The sequence below is a fragment of the Apaloderma vittatum genome, unplaced genomic scaffold (assembly GCF_000703405.1).
Source record: "Apaloderma vittatum isolate BGI_N311 unplaced genomic scaffold, ASM70340v1 scaffold1714, whole genome shotgun sequence".
In the NCBI taxonomy this organism is placed as follows: Eukaryota; Metazoa; Chordata; class Aves; order Trogoniformes; family Trogonidae; genus Apaloderma; species Apaloderma vittatum.
The window spans coordinates 25,961-53,244 of record NW_009714166.1 but is presented as its reverse complement, the minus strand read 5'-3'; the positions used below and the strand labels follow the sequence as shown (position 1 = coordinate 53,244).

The following is a 27,284-nucleotide window of genomic DNA, read 5'->3' as shown; positions in this document are numbered from 1 at the left end:
AAGTGTTGAAAATGGCGAAAACTTATTAACCTGGAGTTATTTTTTTTCTGTCACTGATTGGGACACGCTACAGCTTGAGTTAAAGGGAGTCTCACTCCTGTGTGCTGGAGGATGGCATCTTTAAGACTAATATGTGGCTATACTGAAAAATGTAAATGTTTTAGTCTTTTTGGGAGTGCAGTTTAGTTACCTGTGTCTGATATCAAACTGCTGACCTGCATATTACTGCACAACCTGTGCAATTAGTGTGCAAAGCATTTTACTGTGAAACATTTAGTTTGCAACATCCAAGGCATGAACTGAGGATAAGACCCAGATGTTTGAATATTAAATCATTTAATTTTGTTATTCCTTAGGTTTTTATGCTGTTTTTCCCCTTTATCCAAATTTCTACAAAATATTAGTGTTACAAGACATTTTTAGTCCAGTGTTACTTTTGCACTTGTTGTGTGTGAACATAAAATGTAGGTTGTAGCCAGAGTGGTGAGTATACTGCAATATCAAATGACACAAGTGTTACAAATTGTTCTTCTTCCGTGGCAAAGTTGGATGAGCATGTATTTGATATGCAGACTATGATTATTACGGTGTTCCAGGAACATTCAGTAAATACTTCCCCAGTCCCTCCAGCAAAATTAATTTGGTGTCTTAAGTAAAGCTCCAACATTGGAATTTTGCCTGATAAAGCTGGAAGAAAACTACTGAAATAATTATTGGGAGCTAAATCTGTATCGTTACATGACAAGAGTGTGAGGAATTAACTGTTCAGAGTGTGAGGGATTAACTGTTCACGTAGAGAAGGGGAGCCCTCAGACTACCCAGATCTGCTTTGCTATCATCATTGCAGCAGCGAGATTTGGGTTTAGCTGCTGTCTGGCCATCACCCCAGCTCTGCAGGGGTGAGCCTGCCTACTGGTCCCCCTCTGCCATCCAGAAATGCTGCTGCAGCATCTCTTGGCCACAAAAATTGCTCTTGGGGCAGACAATCCAGTGCACACACGAATTCCCTGCTGGGGATTTCCAAACCCCATGTAACGGTAGTTGCAGCACTATCTGAACTGTAAAACTGCTGTGGTTTCTTTCTGATTTTTACTGCAGTTGATGAAGCAAAGCCAACATTCGTGCATTTATTTGCTGGCTTATTGGGAGTCAAGTGTGGCTTGTTGCTAAAATCCTATACTAAATAAATTTGACTTTTTATATATTATTAAATTTTATGCATATATGTGTGCTGTATTTATGTATCATAAGCAATGTGACTTTGCATATGAAGTGATTCCTATGCAAAAAGTGATATTTTTAGGTTTATTACTCCTTTAAGCTTAATTACTCCTATTTTATCTTGTTATATTAATGGGGTGATTTGATTTGATCAAAGCTGTTCTGCCCATGGATGAAAGTCTAAACATATTGATCATGTATTGTAAAAGGGAGGTTAATTCTTGTATTTAAACATTTCCATTTAAGGCTTTATAGTTACAGCATGGAATAGGTAGTGACTTTTAAACTGACATAATTTTCTTTGTGTGTTAGTTGCGTGCATCCATCAGTACTGGGACTGAAAAACTTCACCTTACCCAGTATGCTTTCCTCGAAGTTTCTCCTAATAGTTCACTTCCGTGCAGAAGTGTGGATAATGCTGAAATGGGGCAGCAAGAGACGTGGCCAAGACGAGGTCTGAAAGGGTGCAACTTCGACGTGCTTAAAGAACTTGGTAGATTGCCAAGGTGCTGAAATACTCTCATCCTTACTGGAGTTAAATGTAAGGTTTTGGTCCAGTAGCATTGGGGTAGGGCAATGGTAACGGTGCTCAGTGCATATCCCTCTGTGCAGGGATGTACAGTGTGTGTCCTGTTTGCAGGTTGAATTTCTGGAGGTGATAAACAGCCAAGCAGGTCCTGGAGATCGGTCCTGTAACAACTGTCAGCCTGTGCCTGCCTCCTGGTGCTCAGCCATGCCCTGGGCTCTGTGGGTGTTTAATCACCCAGGTAATCTGAGCTTGTTCTCCAGTATAAGAGAAACTGAATGTGACCTGGGAGACTGAATGCCTGCGTTTGCCTTGTGTAGTCATTATTGTTACAGCTAACACCATCGGCTTCAAAAGTGTTTTCCTGCAGGCATGTTCTTTTAGAATGCGTAAATATATTAGACTCATAGAATGGCCTAGGTTGGAAGGGACCTTAGAGATCATCTAATCCAGCCTCCCTCGCCATGGCAGGGAGGTTGCATTAGGTGGTCTCTAAGGTCTCTCCCCTGCCATATTATTTCAGAGTCAATAAAATACTTTAGTGGAATCGACACATTAATGGGCAACATCATTTATGTGTAGTTTTTTCCTTTTCCCTGTGTGAGAAAACTTTCAGCATGATTCTTTCCACCCCGAGAGTATTGCAGATTGCTTGGACCATCAATACTTTCCTTAAATCTTTTGTGGAGTACAATAAACCTCCCTGTCCCTTTTACAGAGAGAGTGCTAGAATTTCAACCCCCATTTAAAATGTAGATAATACATTGTTTGGAGAAGTTTGTTTGAAAAGGTAGTTTAAGCTGGAATGAGTCGTCACCCAGGCGCTCTGTGTGTGTGTGTGTGTGTGCGTGTATCGGGAACTTGATACTGTGGGAAAGCTGCAAGGCACCTTCTAAGGTGATGGAAAAGAAATACTGTAATACAATTAGTTTTACTCACAAACGAGAATAGGATTTTGTTATCGTGATTAATTGCTTCTTGCACTACTCCATGAGAAGGTAAGCAATAGCAGGAGCCGAAAGTCTTGAACGATAGAGAGGAAGAAAAAAATAACAAGTGAAAGGTACGGAAGCAGCCTCGGGATCTTTCTTACTTTTGCTAACAAGTATAACCACAAGCTCTGACTTCTGAGATAGATGGAAGTGATAAGCAGCTCCCTTTTCAGTGACCAAGCTTATTTGAACATTGATTGGGACAAAACTGTTCTTTGTTTTATCAGTATTACTGAATCTTTGGTATGAAGTTGGCATTTAAACCAAGGGCTGCCTTTACTGCTACACAAGTTTCTAACATTTTGGGGGCCGATTGTATTCCAGGCTTATAAACTGTGAATTTTCCATTGGCTTTAATTTACTTTTCTGAAATCCCTCCAGTATGATACAATGACAAAGCCTGATGTCTTGTATCCTATTCTCCATCTAACTAGTTCCTCTTGGTCTCAGTCAGCAGCAGACAGAGGGATGGAGGGGTCCCAAATAAATTTTTAAGGCTTTGCCTTCTGCTGTGAACAGAAGTAGACAGGGTCCACGCTGGCCTTATCCTCACCTGCTTGCCCTGGCCACCCCCCTTGTACAGCTGCATTTAGAGCTGGGTCAGAGAGCTGATGCAGAAGAAAACTGCCCTTTTTTTCCTTTTATTAGTCTTCAAATGGATCCAGCTCCTGATTAGATTGACAGCCAGAGAGCTTGCCCTGTCACAAGGACAGGATCAAGAGTGTTCAGGTGTAGACAGAAGGCTCAGACTGCCCTTTCAGCAGCTCAGGTGAGTGTGACCAGGCAGTCCCAGCCTCACAGACTTCAACATCCCTGTGACATGCAGGGCAGAATAAAAATAAGAACTGCAAATGAGCCAAACCTTCTCCTTCAGCTCTGTTGCGAAAATTCACCGTGGCAAAGCGAGTGAATGCACAGCCTCTACCACAGCTCTCTGTAGCACAGTTATAAGAGTTTGAGGGTGGTAAGTTAATCAGTTGAGGTTTTCAAGGCAACTAGGGGAAAGGAAAAGGGAGTAAAAAGTTAAAAATGGGAAATAAAAGGGTATGTGACCTGGAGAAGTGTATGGAAGGGTGATAGGTGGGTGTGCTGGGTTTTGCAAGTATTTCCAAAAGCACTCTGTTTCATTCATGTGGGCCACTAAGTCTGCAGTAATTCACTGGCAGGACGTATTTAGTTTACTATTCTTGAAGAGCTTTAAAACCTATTAAAATACAAAACTAGTTCTTACTTGTCATAAACTAGAGGTGAACATACCAAACATTTGATTACAGTTTGCTGTAGAATTGTTTCCTGTGTTTATAGAAAGGCATAATGCATTTCATAAGTGTTTGAAATGTTTGGAGGCTTGAAGTATTCAATGTTTTTAAGGATATAACCATGTGTTCACTAGAATATTTTGCAGATTAAAAAAATGGAGAGGGGCCCTGAAATCTGTTCCTGTGGATAATTTAGGGGAAACCTTTCAGAGTTACACTGCAAAAAAGTTCTGATTGAATAAGTGAAGACCTTTGCAGAATTACTGCACATGAAGGAGATGTGGACTTTTATTTTCTTAAGTAGCAAGCAGTTTGGCAGTAGGGCTTGAAGATCAGGACTTGGAGGCACTACAAAGGAACTGCAGCTATGAATGAAGGAGAATGTGATGCAGGGTTTGAATATTTTTTGCATATTATCAAGGGTTGGGTGTAGAATGAACAGCGGCAGTAGGTGACAGAGAGAAAATGAGACGGCATCTTAACAGCTTCCCTTTTTCACTCCATTAACACAGGATAGCAGCCAAGGTGCTCGGTCTTCTAAGGAGCTGGTGCGAGCACTAGCTAAGAAGCAAATGTTCTCACTGAATGCTTGTATCCTGTGACACCAGCTAGCAAAACTTCTAGTGACTTCTTTAAAATCAAATAAATGCTGATAAGAAGACGGGAGATAGTGAAGGTAACCAGTTAAATGGGGAGTTTCAGTTTAACTGCCTAAAGTTTGGAGAAAAATACAAAAAGGAGAGTAGAAATGTGTTACATTCATAAAGAAGAGTTACTGCTCTGAAAATCTAATGATTAAGACATGTTGCTTCTTTATTTTGTTCTGTCTGTTCTTCATTATTTTGGTTGGTTGGTTGCGGATTTTTTTGGCCCCAATTCAGCAGCCACTTGTGCAGGCATATTGCACAGCTGTGTGTATAGTCCCACAGAAATCAGTAAGCTTATCCACGTCAGTAACATGGACCAGAACTTAGTGAATGCACGTACTAGTCTGCAAATATTTCAGGATTTTCTGTCTCTATACACCTTTGTACAAAACTTAGCACAGTCATGCTCTGCAACTGAGTTGAAGATTTGGCAATAGCAACGAGGAAGCAAAGGAAAATCCTCTAAAAATTTCTTTCATTTGACTAATTTCTGCCATTTTATTTTTGTTTTCATGAGCATTTACATCAACTAGTTTCACTGAACGCTGCACAATGGGAATTAAAATACATTGTCTGTACATGCACAGGCATTGTATTAAGCAATTATTTTTATTTTCTGGTACTTTTTATTCATGCCTAGAACAGGTGAAAGTTTTTTCTTTCAAACAGTACTAAGCTCAAGTAAATCCTCTAACTTTATTCAAGTGTTTAGTTACGTTTTATCTAAGTAAGTCCTAGTTTAGACTTCATTCTTTGCAGTCATCTCTTTTCCAGGGTGACTGAGGTGGAGATACCCAGTTTGTTCCATTTGCCAGAGACTAGGAAGGATATCCAGGTGGTTCTGTGCGGGAGATGTTGGCACCCACTCACTTCAAGCCCTTTCAGATGTGGGCTGGTTTCTTGCCCAGTGGTGTGTTGCAGCATTTCACATCCTGAGTTCCAGCAGGACATAGTAGCTTAAATGCAATGCTGAGCTAGAGCTGACTCTTCAGGCAGCATTAGACCTGGGTCAATAAGGCCTTCTGGAACTTGGAGTCCAGTGCAGGAATGTGTACTCAGTCTCGATTGGGCAGGGTCAGCGCTAAACAAGAGCTAAAATTTTTTCCTTGTCCTTAGCTGGCTTTCTGAAAAGCCATTTTCATGGTGCCCCTTGGAGCTCCTGGTGTTGGGAGCCTAGTGCAGCTGTATCAGATCTGGCACCATGGAGAAGCAGTTTGGATCTGAACGTTTTGGTAGTCAAGGTTTCCACACCAGGGAGCCCATCTAGACCTGAACTCTGAATGCCTGAGTTCAGTCCTCTCTGCATTGAGTCTCCGAAAGTGGAAGTGCTGGACTCATACCTCAAAATCCAGAGTAAAATGCTGTGGACAGTTCTCCCACATGAAAAAGCTGTTTTGCCCTCTTTTTCTGGGGATAGTAGTTGCAGGAGCTCCTGTATCTCAATTTCCTCTCTGGAGAAGGCACACTAAGGTAATACTATATCCTGTGAGCAGAAAATGTCATGTTCTTTGTCTGACGTGCACAGGTATGGCAAAACCTGCCTGTTCTGCTCGAGCACGTTCCCAGCAAGGTGAGCGTTTGAGAGACTGATTAAAAGGCTGAGCTCTGTTCCAGATTTGCATCTCCTGGCTTTGCTTTCCCCAAAGGGAAGGGGATGTAATTTCAGACCCTTAGTGAGAGACTTACAAATATTTGGGGAAACAGATAACTCGCTGCTAATTGATTTCCTGGGACGCTTGTTCCCAGTTTTGGAGGTACTGCTGGCATTAAAGATGAGGCATGAAGCCGTCCAAGTTAATGGTCTCTGTCAGGTGATCGGATTGCACCACACAGGTTAGGAAGGAGAACGGGTAGATAGGAAAGGAGAATGTGGCATTACTAAGCATAGCTCAGGAAAAAAAAAAGAAAACAAACTTACACTTTCTTCTGATTTTTGCATGTAGCCAGGAACTTGAACATAATTAAATGTCACTGGGCCAGGACAGTCCCACCACTAAAAAATACCTTTTAAAATGGAGAAGAAAACAGTAGTTTTGAATCTAAGAATTGTTGGATTATTTAAATATCTGATGAAGTTGGTCTTACAAAAACAAAATAGAAATAAATACTTGTTGATAAATGATGGTCTTTGCCTTCTGTAGAGGGTCTTTCTATAGTCACTTGCTTCCATTGGGCTGGTTTTCATTGCTCTCCAGCTTTAATTTCATGGTAGTGCCAGTTCCTAGTTAACATTTTCTTATGCTTCTCGGCAAGTGATTGACCCAGTGTTCAGAAAGGCAGCCGTATTAGTTCTATTTTTGTCTGAATTTTTTCCTTCCTTTTTGTTCATAATCTAAGCCCGTGAATGCATCCATCTTGTAGGAAACATTTTGCTATCTGTAATTAAGCATTTCATGAGTGAGATCTACATTACAGTCACCACAATTTGTGCTAAAGGGACAAGTAGACTCAGAATCCTGAGATTATTTGATGAAAAGCAGATGTATGTGTTTATCACCTAAAGAAATCATTTCTGGTAACAATAAATCCAGGCTAAAACTAGTAATGTGGGAGAAACTTAACCCTTTTCAGAGGGCTTGGAGAAGTAGTTGATAACTGTTGTGGCTGTTTGACTCCCTTGTTCGGATTAAAAAATAAATTAAAGGAAGGAGGAAGGGAATGAAAGAGCATTTCCTTACCAGGCACTCACACAAGCTATTGTCTGTGAGCTCCCCGCCCCCATCTCTTTCACCCAGGCACACACACACACACACGCACACACAAAAAGCCAGTTTTGTGTCCTTCTGAGCACACAGATGTTCCTCTTGGCATCCCTACAGTATGGATAGGTTTTTTTGCAGGCACAGAATGTGAGACTTCTTTGTTGAAGACAAAGTGTTGCCTGTGGTGGGAACTGCTGCAGTGATGGGAAAGTATCGTAATGTATTGTTGGATTACTGTGTTCTTTTTCCCAGTAGAGACAGTACATTAAAGTAGCTTTATGGGCAGCGAATTGTTTGAGCCAAGCCTGGCTAATAACACTCTCTCCTTGGCAAAGCAGTCGTCCAAGGTATGGTTGGTATAGTGTGCATGGTCACAGGGTTTGTCCCAGGCATGTGCAGCGGTTCCCCTGTGTTGAGTGGAAGTCTTATTTCACCAGCCTGGTTTGGTGAGCTAGTGAAAGTACTCTGGCTGTGAAGATAGAGCTGTTGGACTTTCAGCTCTTCATTTTTTCAGTTGTATGAAGATCTAATACAATATGTGACACCTGCTCTGATCATTCTATATAATGATTCTAACAAAACAGCTTAAAATTAGAAACTAAGAGCGTTAAGTGTTTGCCTGAGCTTTCATACAGGAAAGTATAGCCCTTTCAAATTGTTTCTTGCGCTACAGCCTTCCAGAGAACATGGTGCTTCTATGAGCACAGTTGATGACATGGCCAACCTAAAACCGCATCCAGCTCTTCTGTTGTTGGCAGTACCGAGCAAGAGAAACACAGACCTGTGAGCTGGGCTCTAGATTAAGTTCCTTTTGTCCATATGATGTTATGTTTTGTATCCATTCCTAAAATATGCACAGATTTTGTCATGATTTTAATGCTTTTGGCTGGCAGTTTTGTACCCCTGTAATAAATGTGTTCTGATGTGAAAGGTCTGGCTCTGTAGATCCAGTAGAAAGATTGCACAGTTTGAGATGAGGTATGGCTCCATTTCAAAATGGCTCAGGAAAGAGCTTACAGATGAAAAATTCCTTGAAGAAGCTGCTTCTCAGAATTTAATGTTCTAATGTTTAATGGTTTAGTCTGGAGAAAAAGAGGCTGAGGGGAGACTTATCGCTCTCTACAGCTATCTGAGAGAGGAGGGTGTCAGCCTTTTCTCCCTTGGTAGCAAGAGATAGGGCTAGAGGAAACAGCTGCAAGTTGTGCCAGGGGAGGTTTAGACTGGATATTAGGAAGAAGTTCTTCACTGTAAAGGTCGTGGGGCATTGGAACAGGCTGCCAGTGGTGGAATCACCATCCCTAGAGGCATTTAAACAACATGTTGATTTGGTGCTTAGGGACATGGTCTAGTGGTGACCTGGCAGTGCTTGGGTGACGGGTGGACTCAATGATCTTAAAGGTCTCTTCCAACCAGATGCTGTGATTCTATGAAGCTTTCGTTTTTCCACGTATAGGAAAAAAAGAACCACAGCCTTACTTGATATGTTTTTCTCAGTCCATGTTTGTGTATTGTGTTTAATGAGAACTTATCAAAGTTTCTTTATTGACCAGAAAACAGTAAATGGGTTACAAAAAAAAAAGCGTAAGCCAAACAAATAGATGAGGAAGATGGTTCTTCTCCTTGTACAATGTCACGGTAGTTGTTGTTAGCTCATTCCAGGTATGCTTCTATATACTGGATGCAATTCTGCCTTTTACTATTCTTAAATAAGCTTTTTTCATCTCTGAGGCCTGTTTCTTGTCTCTCCAATTTCACTGAATTACTTATATTATACTTACTCTAAGCTTTTCCTTCTTCTTTCACTCCCCCTTTTAAAACTATAGGCATGCTCCTGTTTCTGTGTCAGTGTCCCCTGAAGAGAATTCCTTTTGGAAACCCTTCCTGCCTCTCTACTGCCTTTGGTTTCAGGAACCCAGAACATGTTGTGCTACTGTACCCAGCAGCATGGTTTCTTTCGTAGCTTTCCCTGGAGGTCCCTCCTTGTCTACTTCCAACCTGCAGCTACCATTTTTGCCTTCCTGTCTCTTTTGGTATATCCAGCTGTTCATTTCTTCTTTATTGTCTCCAAAACTAAACATTCTGACGTTCCTCGAGAGTTCCTTTTGATAGACATATTCAGTGATAATCTATATTTCCTTAACCTCAAACATTATAGCATTAGGTTAACCTTTGTCATTTCTCATATCTTAGTAGTGTCTGATAATACCTCATTTCATGCTATTTTAACTGCTTTTTGCCTCCCTGTTAGTATCTCTAACAGCTGCCCTTAGGAGCCTGAGCTCACTCCTGACATCACTGTGCAACAAGTGAGAGTGGTTTGTTGGGTGAGCTGTCTCACTGTTAACGCCTTGCCTAGACCCACTGTGTTCTTCATGGGTATTCTCTCATAGAATCATAGAATGTGTTGGGCTGGAAGGGACCCTTAAAGGTCGTCTAGTCCTACCCCCCTGCAGTGAGCAGGGACAGCTTTAACTAGATCAGGTTGCTCAGAGCCCCATCAAGACTGACCTTGAATGCCTCCAGGTTTCTTCTTCTGCTTCATATGTTTCCTGAAAAATAGTTTTTTAAATCTGAAACATGCCTTTTGCAAAAGCGTACCTCTCCCGGCTCCTGTTAAGATCTCTTAATATTAGTTATTTTTAGCAGGAAGTGAAATGATCAAATACTGGGTTTTCTCAAAGACGGGTGCATGGCATTCTGCAGAGAAGAGAGCCTTCCCCATGCTTCACATTCTTTCTTGCTGGTTCCTGAAAATCGAACTGACAATGTCAAACTGGTTGTATTTTTAAGGAGCCACTCCCCAGTAAGATTTTCATGTTGTCTCTGAATAGGCTTTTATTAACTGTGAAAGCCATTTGAATGAATAATGCAAGTGTTAGCTTACAAAGAAATGTTCCTGACTAAATCTGAAAATGTCCCCTTTTACAGGAGCACCCTGACCTCTTTTTGATCAAAAAGCCTGTTCAGTATTAGTCCATATTGTTCATTCATATTGTAAGTAGCTGAAATTGTTCATGGGACATTCAGATTAAATGGATACTAACAAGGAATTGAAACTTAAAGAAGCATTACTTGACATACCTTAAAATGTTGGGTAATGTCCTCTGGTATTTAAATTCAGACATATATTTTAGGTTGATACACTCAGTGATGTGTCAACATTATTGAATGAACTGGAAATAGATTTATAAGCTGTTGTTACAGTGGTGCTCTTTACCTGCAGGATCCCTTTTTATCCTCTTTTAGCTACGTCAGACCAGTGTTGATACTGTCAGCTATTTTTAGTTAAAATCTGATTACTTCTTCACTGTCTTGCAGTTGTCCGAGCAGTCTGCATGGATATGCTGAATCTTATAGAGCAACTCTTTCATAAATGTGACTTGACTCTTGTCATAGGTGAACAATAAGAGTGACTGAGCAAGCCAGAGGATGGATGCTAGAGGCAGTGCTTTTGTGTAGGCACCAACAGCTGAAACCGGAAACGAGGAAAGACTTGGGAACAGGGAGGTTCAGTGAAGAGACTGGTATTTTTAAGCAGTCCTTTGGGAAGAAGTCCTCCCTTGGCCTGAGCTGATTGATAAAGGGGAACTATATGGTACCTCCAGCTCCTCTTGTCAGTGCCCCATCCAGTTCTTCTTCCTTTACGCTCAAGCCCACCAACTCTCACCAAGCCAGTGTTCTCCACAGACCTCACCCACATTCTCCAAAGTTGTGTTCCTCAACCTGCATCTCCTCCGGAACCTGCTCTCCCCTTCCAGTGTTTCTCTGAGACCCCAAACCACTAGTGCCCAGCTTTCCCCAACTTTAGCACCTTTCTCATCTCTCCTGTTGAATTCACACACAACTGCCACTGGAGTAGCCATTCCAGCTTCCTCACTCATTTTCTGCATGCAGCTGTCCCAAGAGAATAAATCTAATTTATAGCTACAGTGGGGTTTAAAGACAAAGAAGGGACATGGACAGTACTTACCATCAGCACAGATGGGAGTGTCAGAGCAGGGTTAGAAGACGTGTCTGCAAAAACCTGTTGACAGTATGTAAATTATCCTGGTTTGCTGAGGTTTTTCCTATGTGACAGCTTCTCCAAGCTGTACAAAGCTTGAGGCTTGAGCACCAAGGTTGGGCAGGTTTTTAAATTCATTGTCATTGTTCCCAAGCTAATGTCATTACCCAGACAGAAAGGGGGAGAAACAGTCTGATTTGAATTTTGATAATAACATGTCTGGATTTTCAAAACCTCCTATTTTTAATCCCTTGTAAGAGACCTGTCAGCCGGTGCAAGGAAGGTGGAATTGGCTGAGTGAGAAAGCTGAGAAGCACCGCAAGAAAAAGAAGACAACTGAACTTAGTTGGTGCCGGTGAAAGACAAAAGCTGTGATGGGATAAAAAACTGACATGAGAATGAAGTTGGCTGTGTAAATGGGCTGGGACTAGGATCAGTGAGGAGGCAGTAAGTAAGAGGACAAGAAAAACTGTCTAATAAAGTTTCCTGGAGTATAAAAAGAAAACAAGAAACTCCTGGTGAGGGATCCCAGAGAGACAGGAAGAGATCAGAGAAAGTTATAATTAGGGACACAGAATTAAGTGCAGAAAGAGAGTAAGATTGTGACCATGTGTATTAAGAGGGAAGCTAGCACAGTACTATGGAAACTGCATTTGAAATTTGGAGAGCTGAAGGTTTAGGTCAGTGTACATGAATAGTGTCTGCGTGAGATAGCATGGGAAAGGGAAGGGACAGGAACTGCAGTAGGCATGGCTTGTGGAAAGATGGGCAGAAGAGTATGAGCTAGATCATGCTTTACGAGTGAGGTTTGTTGATTTTTTCCACTTGGCTACCTTTTTCTTTCATCTTTTAAGCAGTTTGCCTAGCGTCTGGTGCCCATAAACATGAAGGGCTACAGATTTTTTTAAATTTTGTGTTGTAATTAGCTATTTTTTTATTCAAGTACATAATCTTTATTTTTAGCATTTTGTTTCTAACCCATATTTTTTGATAAAAATAAGTCATTGCTTAGTTTAAATAGCAGAAAAAAAGTAACAAATTGGACTAAAGATTTAGATTTATTTTAGAGTGATGTTTCCTCTCAAGCTAAAGGATATTGTTTATGTTGTAGACTGAGAAAGCAACTGGCATAAATTACTGTATGATGACATAACTATATCTGATACTAGTTCTTAGATGACAGGAGCGACCGATTGCAAGTTTCATTTGTCAAAGCTTACCCCACCATGGCATAGAGAAAAGGTTACAGCATTCATCTTTGATGTGATATGAAGTATAGATTGTTTTGTGGATTCCTTCCCTAAAAAGGGAGCGATTCTGTCCCAAAATCTTTAGTGAATGCAAACTGATTCTTGCAGAGACTGTAGCAAAAACTACAGCAAGTTTTTTTTTTGGTCAGTTTTAGTAAACATTGGGTACTTTGGGTTTTGTCTGAATTGGAGATAAGCATATGTGCCCAGGTGGCCAAGAAGCCAATGATATCCTGGCCTGTATCAGAAATAGTGTGGCCAGCAGGCATAGGGAAGTGGTCAGCCCACTGCGCTGGGCACTGGTGAGGCCGCACGTTGAATACTGTGCTCAGTTCTGGGCCCCTCACTACAAGACAGGCATTGAGGTGCTGGAGTGGGTCCAGAGAACAGCAACGAAGCTGATGAAGGACCTGAAGAACAAGTTGTATGAGGAGCAGCTGAGAGAACTGGAATTGTTTAGTCTGGAGTAGAGGAGGCTGAGGGGAGACCTTCTCGCTCTCTACAGCTACCTGAAAGGAGGTTGTAGTGAGGTGGGAGTTCGTCTCTTCTCCCAAGTATCAAGCAAAAGGACAAGAGGAAATGGACTCAAGTTGCACCAGGGGAGGTTTAGGTTGGATATTAGGACAAATTTATTTACTGCAAGAGTGGTGAAGCATTGAACAGGCTGCCCAGGGAAGTGGTGGAACCACAGTCCCTGGAGGTGTTAAAAAAATCTGTAGACATGGCACTTCAGGACATGGTTAAGTGGTCACGGTAGCGTTGGGTTGACGCTTGACGATCTTAGAGGTCTTTTCCAACCTTAACAATTCTATAAAGCACCTGTTGGTTTTAAGGATGCTGGCCATAGGCTCTACTTATGCACTGCTGTTCAAAAAGACAAGGTGACAATGACTGTTGTTTAATCTGGTGGTTTCCTAGAGGCTTCCAGCATTCTGCTAAATGCTTCCAATATGAGAGACTTATCTGCTTTTATATAGCAAAGTACCTAGATCTCTGTATTTAGCAGAGTGTAGCTTTTCTTCTTGTAAGAGAATGGCTTTGACATAATGAGCAAAAATATTCTGAAAAATTATTAAGCAGGTATCACAAATGGTAAATGTTGAGAAGAAATGGGAGCATGTTTGCTTGCTTAGTTCATGGACAGAAGAAAACAAATTGGGTAGGAAACAAAGGCAGCTGAAGCATCAGTGGGCTGATGAGTCATGAGAAGAAATGTTTCATTTTCTGATGGAACACGACCAGCAACCTTGGAGCATTTTTTGTGAAGTGTTTGATTGCAGAGAACAGAGATGCTTTGCAAATCTTATTTTGAGCTTCCGTCCTTTATTAGAATGACTAGGTGCTGCGATAATAAGTACTGAATGATTAAAATTTAAACCGAGAGGGACTTTCAGGTCATCTCTTAGGACTTCATTGTATCATGAGACATGACATTTCAGCAGGTTATCCTGAACTGAACTAACACATCTGTGTTCACATCTCTTCAGCTGAAGCCATCAGTGGCTGAAAAGCCTCTAGTGCTTGGAGTTTTTTTCAGTGGTTAATCAATATTATTGGCAGAATTGTGATTCCCATTTGCATTTGTTGGACTTTACTTTCCTGCCATTACATGCTTTTCCCAGATAGATGCAAGCACCCTGTAATACCACTGGTTTTTTTTCTGTAAAGGTGTAGACAGCTCAACCTTTTAAATAACTTAACAAATCAAGATCTTTACATGGTTATTTAGTTTTGTGCATGTTCTTTGTCCTGTCTTGAGTAGCCTCTCAGGAAAGGTGGACAGCAGGATACTACACACTCTCCTAATACCTGTCTTACTGTTCCATGTTCTGCCCTGCACAGAATTCACGCTACCTTTCTACTGCCGCTTTCTGCCATCTTGCTCGTATATATAATGCCAGGATTTGGTCTTTTTGCCCCAGCATTGCCTAGGAGCTCATGCTGGGGGGGGTGTGTGTGTGTGTTTTATGACTGTGTAGAACTATGCTGCCTTGTACTTGTCAGCAATCTGCTAATCTCATCCATATTTCTTCTGAACAAGAATTTCATGTATGCTGGTAATGAGTGAGGGACTGTTGGGAAGTGGTGTGCTCTTGCTGAGCTCCTACCTTGTAGAGCATCAGAGGGTGACCTATACAAAATCATATAGATCTGTGCCAGAGTAGCATCCTGAGCCATCTATATGGCCTCCCTTTACCAATAAAGCAGAGGCCAATGTGGGCTCTGGCAGAATCTATGAAAGCTTCAAAACATTTTTGAGAAACAAGATGAATTGTTCCACACACAACTTCATTCGGCTGCTGGCTGGGGTCAGTTAGAGGTGGGCTGGCTTCTCGGGGGGGTATTGTAGTTTAAGTTTTGCTAATGAGGAGCTGCAGGGTGATTTTTTAATGATTCTGAATGGTAGTAACCAAGGCCAGCAAAAAAATCTGGGGAAAAGAAAAGTGATGGTCAAATTTATTTCATTACCTTTTTTGTTGTATTTTCTTTAAGGCTGATACTCTGATGTCTTACACATAATAAAGAGAAAAAGAAACAATTAAGAAACTTATACTCTTCTGTACGGTACTCTGTTAAGGCACTGAAACAAAACCTCTAGAATAATAGATCTGAAAAAGACACGTTGAAATTCTCACAGTACAAAAATGAAAAGCATCAAGACTTCTCATGGCATTCTCTGAGAGTACTATGGCTCAACTGTGACTCCGTCCTTGAAGTGTTTTATATTAATCTATTCTGTCTGGGAGATAATCCAGGGATTCCTTTTATTGCTGTTTTTGAAAGCCAACACTAGAATGTGTTGGGAGATGTTAAAAAATAATGATGTGAAAAATGTAAAAAAAAAAAAATAAAGTCTCTAAATGACACCCTCGGTATAGAAATTAAACCCCAAGTTTAGCAGTTGCCTTCCTACTCCATTCAGAAATGCTTGTTCACGAGGGGTGGGATAGAAGAATGCCTCCTCCAAAAGGAGGCATTGGAGACTGAAAACCAGTAACAAAATAGAGGGAACACAAGCTAAAATATTCCAATGATTTCTGTAATTGTGTTATTTTTGTAGCACCATTTCCCAGAATAGAAGGTTTGTTGCTTTAAATTTTGAACTAATAACTTGAGCAATTTTAATAGGAAAATGACTGCTTGCTAATTTGTGATCACATGTAGTTTTAAATATTGAAAAGTTTAACAATATACCTTAATGTCTACACCTATAATTTAGACTTTGAATAAAATTCTTAATGGCATATAATAATGAGGGTGCTTTCTCTACATGTGAAATTGCACACCTGCAAAACTACTGTCCCATTTTCTTGGTAGCAAATGGTATAATTAGGATCAAACCTCCATTTTTAGTTATAGCCTGTTTGTTTTCACATGCTCATTGCTTTACAAGTTAACTCCCTTTGTAAACCTTTCAGTGTAGCCTGAAATGACTCTTAAATTTAAAAAAAACCAACATTTTCCCCCCAGCATTCTTGAAAGTTAGCAAGAGCTGAAGTACATCATCCCATATCCTCCCCTTACCGTTTTATTATATAAAAATATTGGGTGATTTTGTTTATTCATATATTTTAAGGGGATATAGTAAAATGACTTTTTTAAAAATTACAGGTTTAAAATCATGACTGAAGAATTTTGGGCTGTTTCCTTTAATTTATCATTAAGATGGAGAGATTTCTGTCCCAAAGGGATGTTGATCTAAGGCATTGCACTTCCACTGTGCTTCTTACCCAGATCTACTGGACAGAGTCCAACAGAGAGCTACGAGGATGATTAAGGGAGTTGATCATCTCTCCTATGAAGAGAGACTGAGAGAACTGGGGCTTTTGAGCCTTGAAAGGAGACGGCTGAGAGGGGACCTTATTAACGTATACAAATATCTGAGTGGGTGCCAAGAGGAAGGAGACAATCTCTTCTCAGTGGTGCCCAGGAATAGAACAAGAAATAGCGAGTTTAAGTGAGAACATGGGAAGTTCCACCTCAACATGAGGAAAAACTTCTTTACTGTGAGGGTGACAGAGCACCGGCACAGGCTGCCCAGAGAGGTTGTGGAGTCTCCTTCTCTGGAGACTTTCAAAACCCACCTGGATGTGTTCCTGTGTGGCTGCCCTAGGGGATCCTGCTCTGGCAGGGGGGTTGGACTAGATGATCTCTAGAGGTCCCTTCCAGCCCCTGACATTCTATGATTCTATGATTTAAAGCATCAATGCAAAACTGAAGGAATTAGTGTAGGAACCAAATTGCAATAAAAGGGTTACGGTCAGTCAGAAGGAAGCTTCCAATTTGTTTAAGTTTGGAAGTGCACACTGTGCTATTTATGTGTGTTCAGCAAAGAGAAGACCTACTTTATGTAAGACACAGTAGTTTAGTGTTTGTGTGCAAAGATAAAAGGCCCTACTTTTAATGTAGTAAGAGGACATAAACTTTAGTTTTTAGGTTTGCTTCCAAAGTTTCTTTAAGCAGCATTAGCAAGGCTGTGCTATGCTTTCTCTGTACTCTTAAATATTGGATTATCAGTTATGTGTGGTTGTACAGACTTACAGTTCAAATAAGAAAAAGGATTTTCACCTTGCTTCTTACATTCTTTTCTGTGGCAGTCTAAAAATTACAAAGAGCAAGTACTGAGGCAGTTATTTGGGTTGCCTCTAACTTCAGGTCATCTTCTGGATGTGGATGTTTGAGGAAAGGTACACCTGTACCCAGTTCCTTGTCCACTCCAGAAGAGATGGAAAGAAGCCTTCAGGCACTCCTTCAAACCAGAGGAAGCTTTGGAGGTCATTGATCCTTGCCTGAAGTTCAGATGAAGGTTTCTAGTGGGTGCTTCAGTGGATGCTCTACTGACAGTGGCCTGAAATGGTGTCATGGCTCAGCAAGAGCTGCTGGTGGATTCCCACCCCTGAAGCTGAGTGTTAGGCAGAGTCCTTCTGTGCAGAACTGGTGTTCCCAGAGGGTTAAAACTGATAGCTCTTGTAAATAAATTCTATAGAAGTGGAGAAAACTTGGAAAAACTTGTGAAACATTTTCGTAAAGTTTTGTAGAATATTCCTATACCTTCACTTATGTATGCAACTAAACTACCTTCGTCTACTTGAAACTAGGACAGAAGTGAATCTAATACTCTTACCTGGTGATAGGAAGTGGTAGGAGGAAAACACATGCATCCTTCACAAACACAGTGCTTGGAGGTTGGGCATAGGTTAATGGCTCCTGCTGACGGTCATGAGATAGGATGATCTTGAATACCAGCATTGTTTCTTAAAAAATAAAGTGAAGCCTTTTGGAAAATGGAGTAGATGTTTTCTTTCCTTTTACATTGGTGTCCTGTGTCTCCAAGGACACCATTCCTGAAAATAATAAAATGCCTGCTTTGTTTCTGGGTCCTTATTGAAGTTTAGGGCTGGGCCAGCCACTCCTCTCTGACAGATGCTCTCTGCAATCCCCCCACCACCCTCCCAGGGGAAGATAACAGGGGAACCAGTGAGAGAGACTCCTCCTGCAGTGTGAAGAAAGAGACTCTGAGGTTCAAGAAACTTGAACCAGTGTAATGAAAAAGAAAGTAACACTTAAAATTATAACGAAGATGTTGAACTAAAGACAGATATTATACAAGTATGCAAATAAAGATACAAGAGAACACGTTAACACACAACCCACACGTTCTAGGTGGCACCTAGGTTCCAAGAGGAGAAGTCCCAGACTGGAACTGGCAGCAGACAGGAGCTCCCAAGCCCAGAGTCCTGATGACAGTCCAAGAAAACAGAAAAGGAAGCCCTGGAGCAGCTGTGCTGCTCCCAGCCAAAGAGGCAGAGGAAGGTGCCCTCTCCTGAAAAACAGTGCTCCTCTGCAACACAAGAAACAGGAGGCAGGAACACCAGCAGTACTAGGAGAGATGATATACTGCCAATGGCAACCCTTCCAGCACAGCAGCACTCAAGGCCCCAGAAGTCTTCTTAGAGGCCCTTATATACTGAGCACCATGGGAAGGATCACTGTGATTGGTCCATTGGGGTCACCTGACCCCTCCTCTCCTCCCATAGGCACAGCTGCCCCTCCTGCCCCACTGTGATCACCCCCTGTGCCCGGAGCCCCAGAGAACTTTGATCCTGGGGCTCTCAAACGGGGCAGTCCTGCTTCTGCTTTAACTGTAGGATAGCTTTGTCTGTTTTAAGGTTAAATACCTTTGTGGATGGAATATGCTTGCTATGCGTAGAGCTACCTGTCGTTTCTTCTTGCTCTAAATGTGGTGGGCAGACCACCAGTGCACAATGTGTTCGTGTTTCTACTTCTCATTTATTCTACAGTGTTTTAGCTGTAGGGAACATCTGCCACAAACCCAAATGTTAATATTTATACAAATTGGCAGTTGTGTCAGCTCCTAGCAGTGATGTTCTTCAGGATCTCTTTGTAAACAGATGTGCTGTGACTAGAAGACCATCATTAATAATTGAGTTCAGTATGATTAAAAGTATCTGGAATCTATTTGAGTTTCTGAAGCAGCATTAAAGATTATGGTTCTTTTTAGGAGAATACAATTGCTTGAATTTTGCATTACAAATATATGCTAAAGTTGTGTCTGGACTTTGCAAAGTTCTCTGCAGACTGTACAATGAGCAAAGTCTTGATAATGCTAAAATAGGAGGAGTCATGCTTAAGATTATTAATTTATTGCTAAACTAGATTTATTAATCAGGAGAAGTACAATTTCTTCACAGGTTTTCCTCCTTACCACTGTAGTCTAGCAACGAGCCCAAAAGCAACTGCTGCATGATGAAAGTAATATTTTGCACATACAATCATAGAATGCTTTAGGTTGGAAGGGACCTTTAGAGGTCATCTAGTCCAACTCACCTGCAGTGAGCAGGGACATCTTTAACTAGATTATGTTGCTCAGAGCCACATCAAGACTGACCTTGAATGTCTCCAGGGATGAGGCCTCCAACACTTCTCTGGGCAACCCGTTCCAGTGTTTCACCAGCCTCATTTTAAAAAATGTCTTCTTTATATCTAGTCTGAGTCAACCCTCTTGTAGTTTAAAAGCATTACCCCTTGTTCTGTTGCTAGAGGCCCTGCTAAAAAGATTGTCCCTATCCTTCTTGTAGGCCCCCTTTAAGTATTGAAAAGCTTTTATGTTTTTAAGAAAACGTGTGGTATTTCCACTGTATTGACTTGTGCAAATCATCATTTTCGGTTACAGAAATGGAGTTCAACGTCTCTCTGACTCTGTGCTGTCAGACAAAGAGAATACTTCTAATTCAATTTAAACCTCATTCTGTTCCACCTTCTGTAGAAGAGTGTTGGACCCTGGAGCTAGCTTCCACAATAGTGTCCTGCTTTACATTATTGGTGAGCTGCTTTTTTTCTCAAAGAGGAAGGAGAGGAGAGGAGAGAAAGGCGGAGGTTCAGCTGGTCTTCGATATGCTAAAGATAGTATTAGGGATCAGGATAACTTTATGGTTGGATGCAAAGGCAACCCATGTAGTCAGCAGCTGTCAGTACAGTAAAAGTTTGGTTCATGCTAGAGAAATTTCTGGAGATTTCTCCCACATACCCAAATGGCTAAAATCACTAGTCAGCTAGCGTCTTCATTTAAAGTTCCTCAGTGAGGAGCTTTCCTCTTCATTCTCCTTATTTCAAAGCTTCCTGACTTCTTTGGGAATCTTTCTCTTTTAAATAAACCTAACAAATCCTGGAAAATACGGTTCATTTTTAAGGTCCTGTGCATTGTCTTCTAATTTTGTTTTGCCCTTATCTTACTCCTCTGAAATGTTGCACATTAGCTTTTATGAATAGTTATCAGCAGTTGTGAAACTGTTCTGTTTTGAAATGCAAATATTTCACAGAGAAAGGGGCAGAAATGATCCTTTCCAGCTGTTCAGGTAACAACCAAAGATAAGCTCTTCACTGTCTTTGGCAACTGTGCTGTGCTTTTCACTGCAAGAGTGTTTGCTCACATTTTGGATAGATGAAGGAGCTCACATTTAGGACTTTGAGAAAGATATGTGGTATTTCTACTGTATTGATTCATGCACATCATCACAGGACTCACTGGGATGAGTGGTGGCAGAAGCCTTGCTGGCTGAAGTTCGCTGTGTAGCTACTCATTCAAGGTGGAAATGTGCACAACCAGACTTCCCTCTTACATTTCTCTAATCTGGAGAACGTTTCAAGCTTTCTCTTGTTTTTCCCCAGGCTGGCCAATCTTGATGCATCTTCAGCTCTTTATGCTTTGATTAGGGAAAAAAAAAAGTGTGGCTTGAACTTTTAAAATAAAAATAATTCAGTTTGATTGCTGGACTTTGATCAGTAGGTCCCCAGGTGCCTTATAAAAGATGGCAGTATTTAAAAGTTCTTCGCTAATTTGGCATGGGCATCCTGACACAGTCTACTTTTAAAACATGTTGAACACTTGCATCTTCTGACTTAAAAGGAAAAAGAAAGAAGAAGAGCGCAAAACAGCAAAACCTGATCCCATAGGCAACATGTTTCATTACAATAGTTGTGGGGTTTCTTTTTAATTATATGTAACAGAAAAGTTGCAGATGATACCTAGTCTTTGGAGGATGGGGTAAGATGAGAAAAGTTCCCTTGCCTGTGGCCCGGAGTTGGAAATATAAACTATAGTTAGCTGGCATTACGCTTTTTTGATAATAGCGATGTCACCAGTCATCTAATGGTGACTTGCCATCCCCTTTAATGACATGTTGTCCTGCAGATGATTGTGTGCATGACAGTGGAGGATACAGTAAGATACTTTGATGGAAGATACAAAGAGTTTCCTAGATAATAAACTGGTTTTTTCTGCAGAGCCTGCATTCCCTCAGAGGGATCTAGTGGTGTCTTCTCTGCCATGGGCAGGATTGTGTCAGCAGAGACGGGCTCTGTGGTGGTGGTGCTGGCACAGAGCGTGTCCCAACAGTTTTAGTGCTGACGCATTATAGCAGTGTTGGGCTTCCATTGAAGCACATGGTTTTCTGTGGGGCTGCTCCTTTGGTGTGGAGACAAGAGAGCAGCCTTAGGAGACCCATTGCTTAACTGCTTCTTCCCCTTCTCTCCTTTTCTTCACAGAAAATATCAGAGAGGAACCCGAGTACGCCTGAGACTGCTGGATCTGGAACTCACGTCTAGGTTCTTGGGTGCAACAACAGATACGACACTGCTGGAAGCCGATGCAGTGCTTTTAGGGCTTGCAGAAGGCCAGCAGACAAAGCAAAATGAGTAGATTTCATGTAGATAAATGCACTTTGTGCTCTACGGCAAATTATACAAATGAAATGTTTCCTTGGGAAATAAATGAAAGTTTCTGTCTCCTTGGTTGTGTAAATAATGCAGTCAATAAAAGCCAATAAGCACGTCGTACCTGATTCTTGCTCTTGCATATGAATGTCTGCATATTCGTCTATAAATTCCAGAATTCGTATTTCTGTCCCAAAAGGATGTTGGTCTAAGGCGTTGCACTTCCACTGGGGAAGTCCAAAGCTTGCTGTCGTGGTGCCCCGTCCAGTAGGGTGCTTCACACAGAACAATGTCAAGTCTTCCTGATTTTCCAGTTGCAGTGCAGAATATTTACTACAGATACTGATTTTAATCTCTGTTAAAATACATCACACTTTTATCTCCGTCTGCACGAAGAACTAGAGATTATCCTTTGCTCTTATTGGAGCTCTCATTTCCAATGCAAGTTAGTAAATTTTCTCTGATTGTTAATATGAATGAAAAGAAACTATTTCAATGTAGTAGGCCAAGTGTATGTCTTATATTTCTCTATTTTATGGTGGATATAATGGATATTTGAATGCACAAGCAATCATGCCATGGTGTTTCCAATATCTTTATGGAGCATTTGGTATCAGAGAGCATTTCTTTTATTTCTGGCATATCCGAATCTGAATTCTGCACATTCATTTGCAGTCTGCATCATGCCTAGCAGGTGTGCTGAGGGCAAGTGAAATTTGCCATTTATACCACTGAATTACAAAAGCAACCCTGTTTAATCATAAAAGGTTGCAATAAAATGAGATTTGTTAAGGCGCTATGTCTTGCTTGTCTGCAGTGACTGTCCAGTGAGACTGTATTTCTCACTAGAGGTACCAATTCAGCGAAATGCACACTGCCTTAAGCGTGTGTTACTCAACTCCACAGACACCTCGTCCTTCTGCTGGAACACACCACATGGGTGGTGATGGGGTCACCGAGGAGGGTGTAGCTCCTTCTGCCTCTTGTGACTGAGCATATTGGGAAGAGTAGAAGAGAGGAGGTGAGAGGAGGGATCCCTAAGCAAACAGGGTACCAGGGAGCCAGCTCCAGGCAGCCACAGCTCATGCACCCCTTTCCTTGCCTGCATCTTGAGAGATACTTGGGAAAGGTGGCATCAGAGAGCAGAAACCATGAACAATTCTGTTAGATTGCATCTGGCCTGTGGCACAGATCGCCACTCAAATGCTGCACATCTTCACATGGTCCAACAAAATTCATTTAGAACAGGATACAAAAGCTTTAATCTGTAAAAGTCTTTTCTGAAAACGTTATCATTTCTCTTATAAAGGTTGTTGTTTGAAAGCATATAGAACCAAAAGCAAAAGGAAATCTAAATTGTGCTTTTACCTGGAACCACAGCCCTGTGATACAGCGATTTGATTCTTTCTTACTCCTCTGTCCCAGGAAAAAACTTGACAAAAGAAGGAAAACTCCTTTCCTACCTTTGTCTTTTTGTAACATGGAGAAGAGCAGTATAATGCAGGCATCACTTGCTACGGGTAGTTTCCAAAATACATCTCATGCATTTATCAAGGAGAGTATTTTTAATATAAGGTATTTATTTGCCTAAAATCCTAAGAGGAATCACATGGAAAATGCATAATTATTCTCAAGGGAACAAGCATGTTTTACCAGATCCTTTTATAGTTTTGCAGACTGAGGTTTTGTTTCTGAAATCAGTAAGGATCCAAGCAAGAGAGAGGAAACAAGCAATGTGACCTTATTCTGTTGCTTTAATTTGCTTGTTCATCTCAGTGATTTTAAGTAGGGAAGTTTGAACATTGGATTTCATTGGGTGTTAGCCTCCAGGTAAAGAGTTATCCTAGCACTGTAGTAGGAAAAGAAGGCCTTTTTAAGAAGTCAGAAGGAATTTAAATATCAAAGAGAAATCCTGTCCGTTGAATATAACTCATCCTACATGCTTGATCAATCTTAAGTAAGAATGATTAAGGAAGAAATATATGTGTTAACTTTTTGGAGGCACGCTAAGAATTATTTCACAGTAGCGTATCAAAGAGTGATTTTATCAAATCTTCCTCTGGATAACCTGTGGAGAAGTAGCTTTTAGAGACTGTAGTGGTTGCTATTTCAAAACCAGCTTAGCATTTTATTTGGAAATGTACAGGTTCACATAAACTGACACAGTCTTACCAATCGTGTCGTTGAACATTCAATGGCTTTAGGCTGCTGGTAGCCATTCTGGCCTTTGGAGAACCAGTTGATCTCCCAGCTCATCTTCAGTGACCTTCAAGGCAGTTATTTACTGGACCTCTAAATGGTTCAGACATGAACTTCTCCCATGGAGAAGTCTCTGGGGTAGCCTATGCCCATCACATATTGCCTCAATTCTGTGCAACTCCCAAATGCAGAACTGCAACGACAGAGCAGGGAATTCCGAAATGTCTTTTTGATGGGCTGTTGGGGTTGTGTTTCATGTTTGTAATACCTACACATGCGAAGAGTATGTGTAGGCTATGTGCCCTTAATACAGCATAAGAAACCACCAAAGTTTATTACTGAACAGCCATGACAGCACAATTGCATGGCCCCGTGTCTGTAAGACAATTCTCTTTTTTTACTCCAATAAGTACTAGTAGTTAGGTTCCTGAGTGGCCTTGCATGTGCCTTGGATTGGGTCTTGACTTTTCATTTGGAGGTCATTCTCATTTCATGTATGAGGATGGTAATTTCTGTTAACAGAAAGGAAGGGTAAAGCCACCCCAGCAGCTCCTGCAGCATTGTGCCTGGCTTGCACCACCACCTGGAATGCTCTTTATCACTTAAGTGCATTACAGGTGTTACTAATATTAACCAAATTAATGCTACTGATTCAATATACCAAGACTTTGTAGCTGTAACTGTAAATCTGTCGTTTTGCTGAGAATCTGGAGGCCAGTGTAAGCTGAGTTCTGCATCTACATTCATCCTACTGACAAAACCAGGAACTTCTCAATATACCATGCTGTGTTTTCATCTAGATTTTGTACTTTTGCCACTCTGAAGCACTGACCAGATGAGCAAAGATAGATAGTTACTAAAATCATGGTGGTTCAATCTCTCAAAATTCCTTTTTTTTTTGATTATGCAGCTGAGAAAACATTTGATGTTAGCAGCTCTCTTTGTTTCTTGAGCTGTTTTTCAGAAGATTTGGTGGTTTTTTATAACAGTCTTGATTTTTCAATGTGTTTAAAGGGGTTTTTCTCTGAAAATTTTCAGGTAACAACACAGAATCCACTTCATTAGCAGATGCTCAATCGTCCATCCTTCTCTATCAGATACTGCTTTGCATGCTGCCCACATTGCTTAATTGATGAATTACTTAAATTTGGATGAGCGTGACAGATTCGTTCCAGGTAGTTATAATTCATGCTTTTTCTGGTGTAAAATTTAAGCTTGGAAATGTGATGCTGAGTGCTCAGAGAAGAGCATGGAAGGCATCTTCAGCAGAGGGAGGAGAAGGGCTGGCTGCCCCCTCAGCCTTGCCTTCCCCACTCGGTCAGACTCTCCATGCGCACATTGGCAGTAGAGTGCTGGGTGATTCAGCAGCACGTAGCTGTGGGGGGATACAAATCTTCATTTCTACACAAGCAAGATATGGTTCTACACATTCTGCTAGAAGGGCTTTTACTGCTTTTTGTCAGGACCAGCACAAGTACAGGCTGGGCGATGAGTGGATTGAGAGCAGCCGTGCACAGAAGGGCTTGAGGTATTGGTGGATGAAAACCTGAACATGAACCAGCAGTGTGTGTCATAGCTCAGAAAACCAGTCATGTCCTGGGCTGCATCAAAAGAAGCGTGGCCAGCTGGTTAAAGGTGTAGATTCTGTCCCTCTGCTCTCTTGAGACCCCACCTGGAGTGCTATGTTCAGCTCTGTGATGCCCCAGCATAAGAAGGACATGGACCTGTTGCAGTGGCTCTGGAGGAGGGCCACAAAGGTGATCAGGGGGCCGGAGCGCCTCCCTGATGAGGACAGGCCAAGAGAGTTGGGGCTGTTCAGCCTGGAGAAGAGAAGGCCACTATAAGCAGCCTTCCAGTACCTGAAGGGAAGATGGGGAGGGAATCTTTATCAGGGAGTGTAGTGATAGGATGAGGGGTAAGCAGTTCAGATTGAAAGAGAGAAGATTTAGATTAGATATAAGGAAGAAATTCTTTACTGTGAGGGTGGTGAGATGCTGGAACAGGTTTCCCTGAGATGTTGTGGAAGTCCCCTCTCTGGAAGTGTTCAAGGCTGGGTTGGATGAGGCTTAGAGCCACCTGGTCTAGTGGAAGGTGTCCCTGCCCATGGCAAGGATGTTGGAACTAGATGATTGTGGAGTTGGGTGATGAGGTGAGGCCCCTGTGCACAAAAACCAACCAAGACCAGCTTTGCTATCTCTAGTGCCATCTGGGGGAGTGGAGACTTGTTCGACTATCACAGTGTGCAGCTGAGGAGGAGGTCCTATGTAGGTAGGACAGCCCTGGTTTTCGTCAGCAAAGACAACAAAATAACAGGAGCCTGTGTGGTTCTTTGGCTTTCTGAAAGCCTGTCACACCTGGTGATTAACCTTTGCCTCATTACTTATGAAATGCATGTTAAAGTTGACACCCTGCATACGCTAATGAAGATTATAGAGATCACACTAGACATATATGGCTATAGCACTCTTTCTCCACCCAAATCATACTACACATCACCTGACAGGGGAGAAACCTCATCATTTTGGAGATAAAAAGACAGAGAAAATTACTCTTAAATTTGGAGAGAAGAACCTCAATACCTTGTGGACCAGTTGACGGGCTGCGTTCTCTTCGTCCACCCCGGGCAGGGATGCCTCTCTGGGTAAGCGCTGAACCTTTCACCCTCTCATGAATGTTACCCCTGGATTATTGCATTATTTCTGCTAGCAATGTTAACCTTAATTAGTAGCACTTTTGTAGTTAGTGAGTTTATCAACAGCAATCTCGAATCTATTCTGTTCCTCTCAGTAAAGTAAGTAATTTCAATTTTTGTGAATCCAATCAGTGAAAGTCCTTTGCTGGGACTCTGATAGATGGATCAGTGAAAGTCCTGGGTCTCTGACAGAACTAATATCAAAACTGCATTTCTTTGAATTTGACAATGATCTTTAAGGTCCCTTCCAACCCAAACCATTCTATGATTCTTCTAGCCCTGTAACTTTATTGCTCATGAACTTCACCCTACCGCAAACCCATTTCTTACTCCACCCAAATATTATATCTGAATGTCTCCAGTGTTTTCTGGTTTTACGGGTATGCTTGTAAGCAAAGTTAGCTTTAATAAAAACTGAACCAAAGCTGGTTTGGCTTTTAGCTGAAGTAGTACTTTGCCTTTTGTTATTCACATCCTGTTTTGAAGGCTCTTATGTTTTCCTAAAATTCTGCCTTTTATTTTACAAACAGAACATTAAAACACCTTATACATACTTGGA

At 41.4% G+C, this 27,284-nt stretch overlaps 1 protein-coding gene across 1 annotated transcript in view; it reads left to right on the top strand.

Annotated features, from left to right (window-relative positions):
- Nucleotides 1-21,960, top strand: part of MRPS28 (mitochondrial ribosomal protein S28) — a 72,165-nt gene extending 50,205 nt beyond the window's left edge. Inside the window, exon 2 of the mRNA XM_009868632.1 lies at nucleotides 21,667-21,960. Coding sequence (XP_009866934.1) covers nucleotides 21,667-21,820 — 154 coding nt within the window. The 3' untranslated portion in view covers nucleotides 21,821-21,960. The remainder of the gene's footprint in view (nucleotides 1-21,666) is intronic.
- The last annotated feature ends 5,324 nt before the right edge of the window (nucleotides 21,961-27,284 follow it).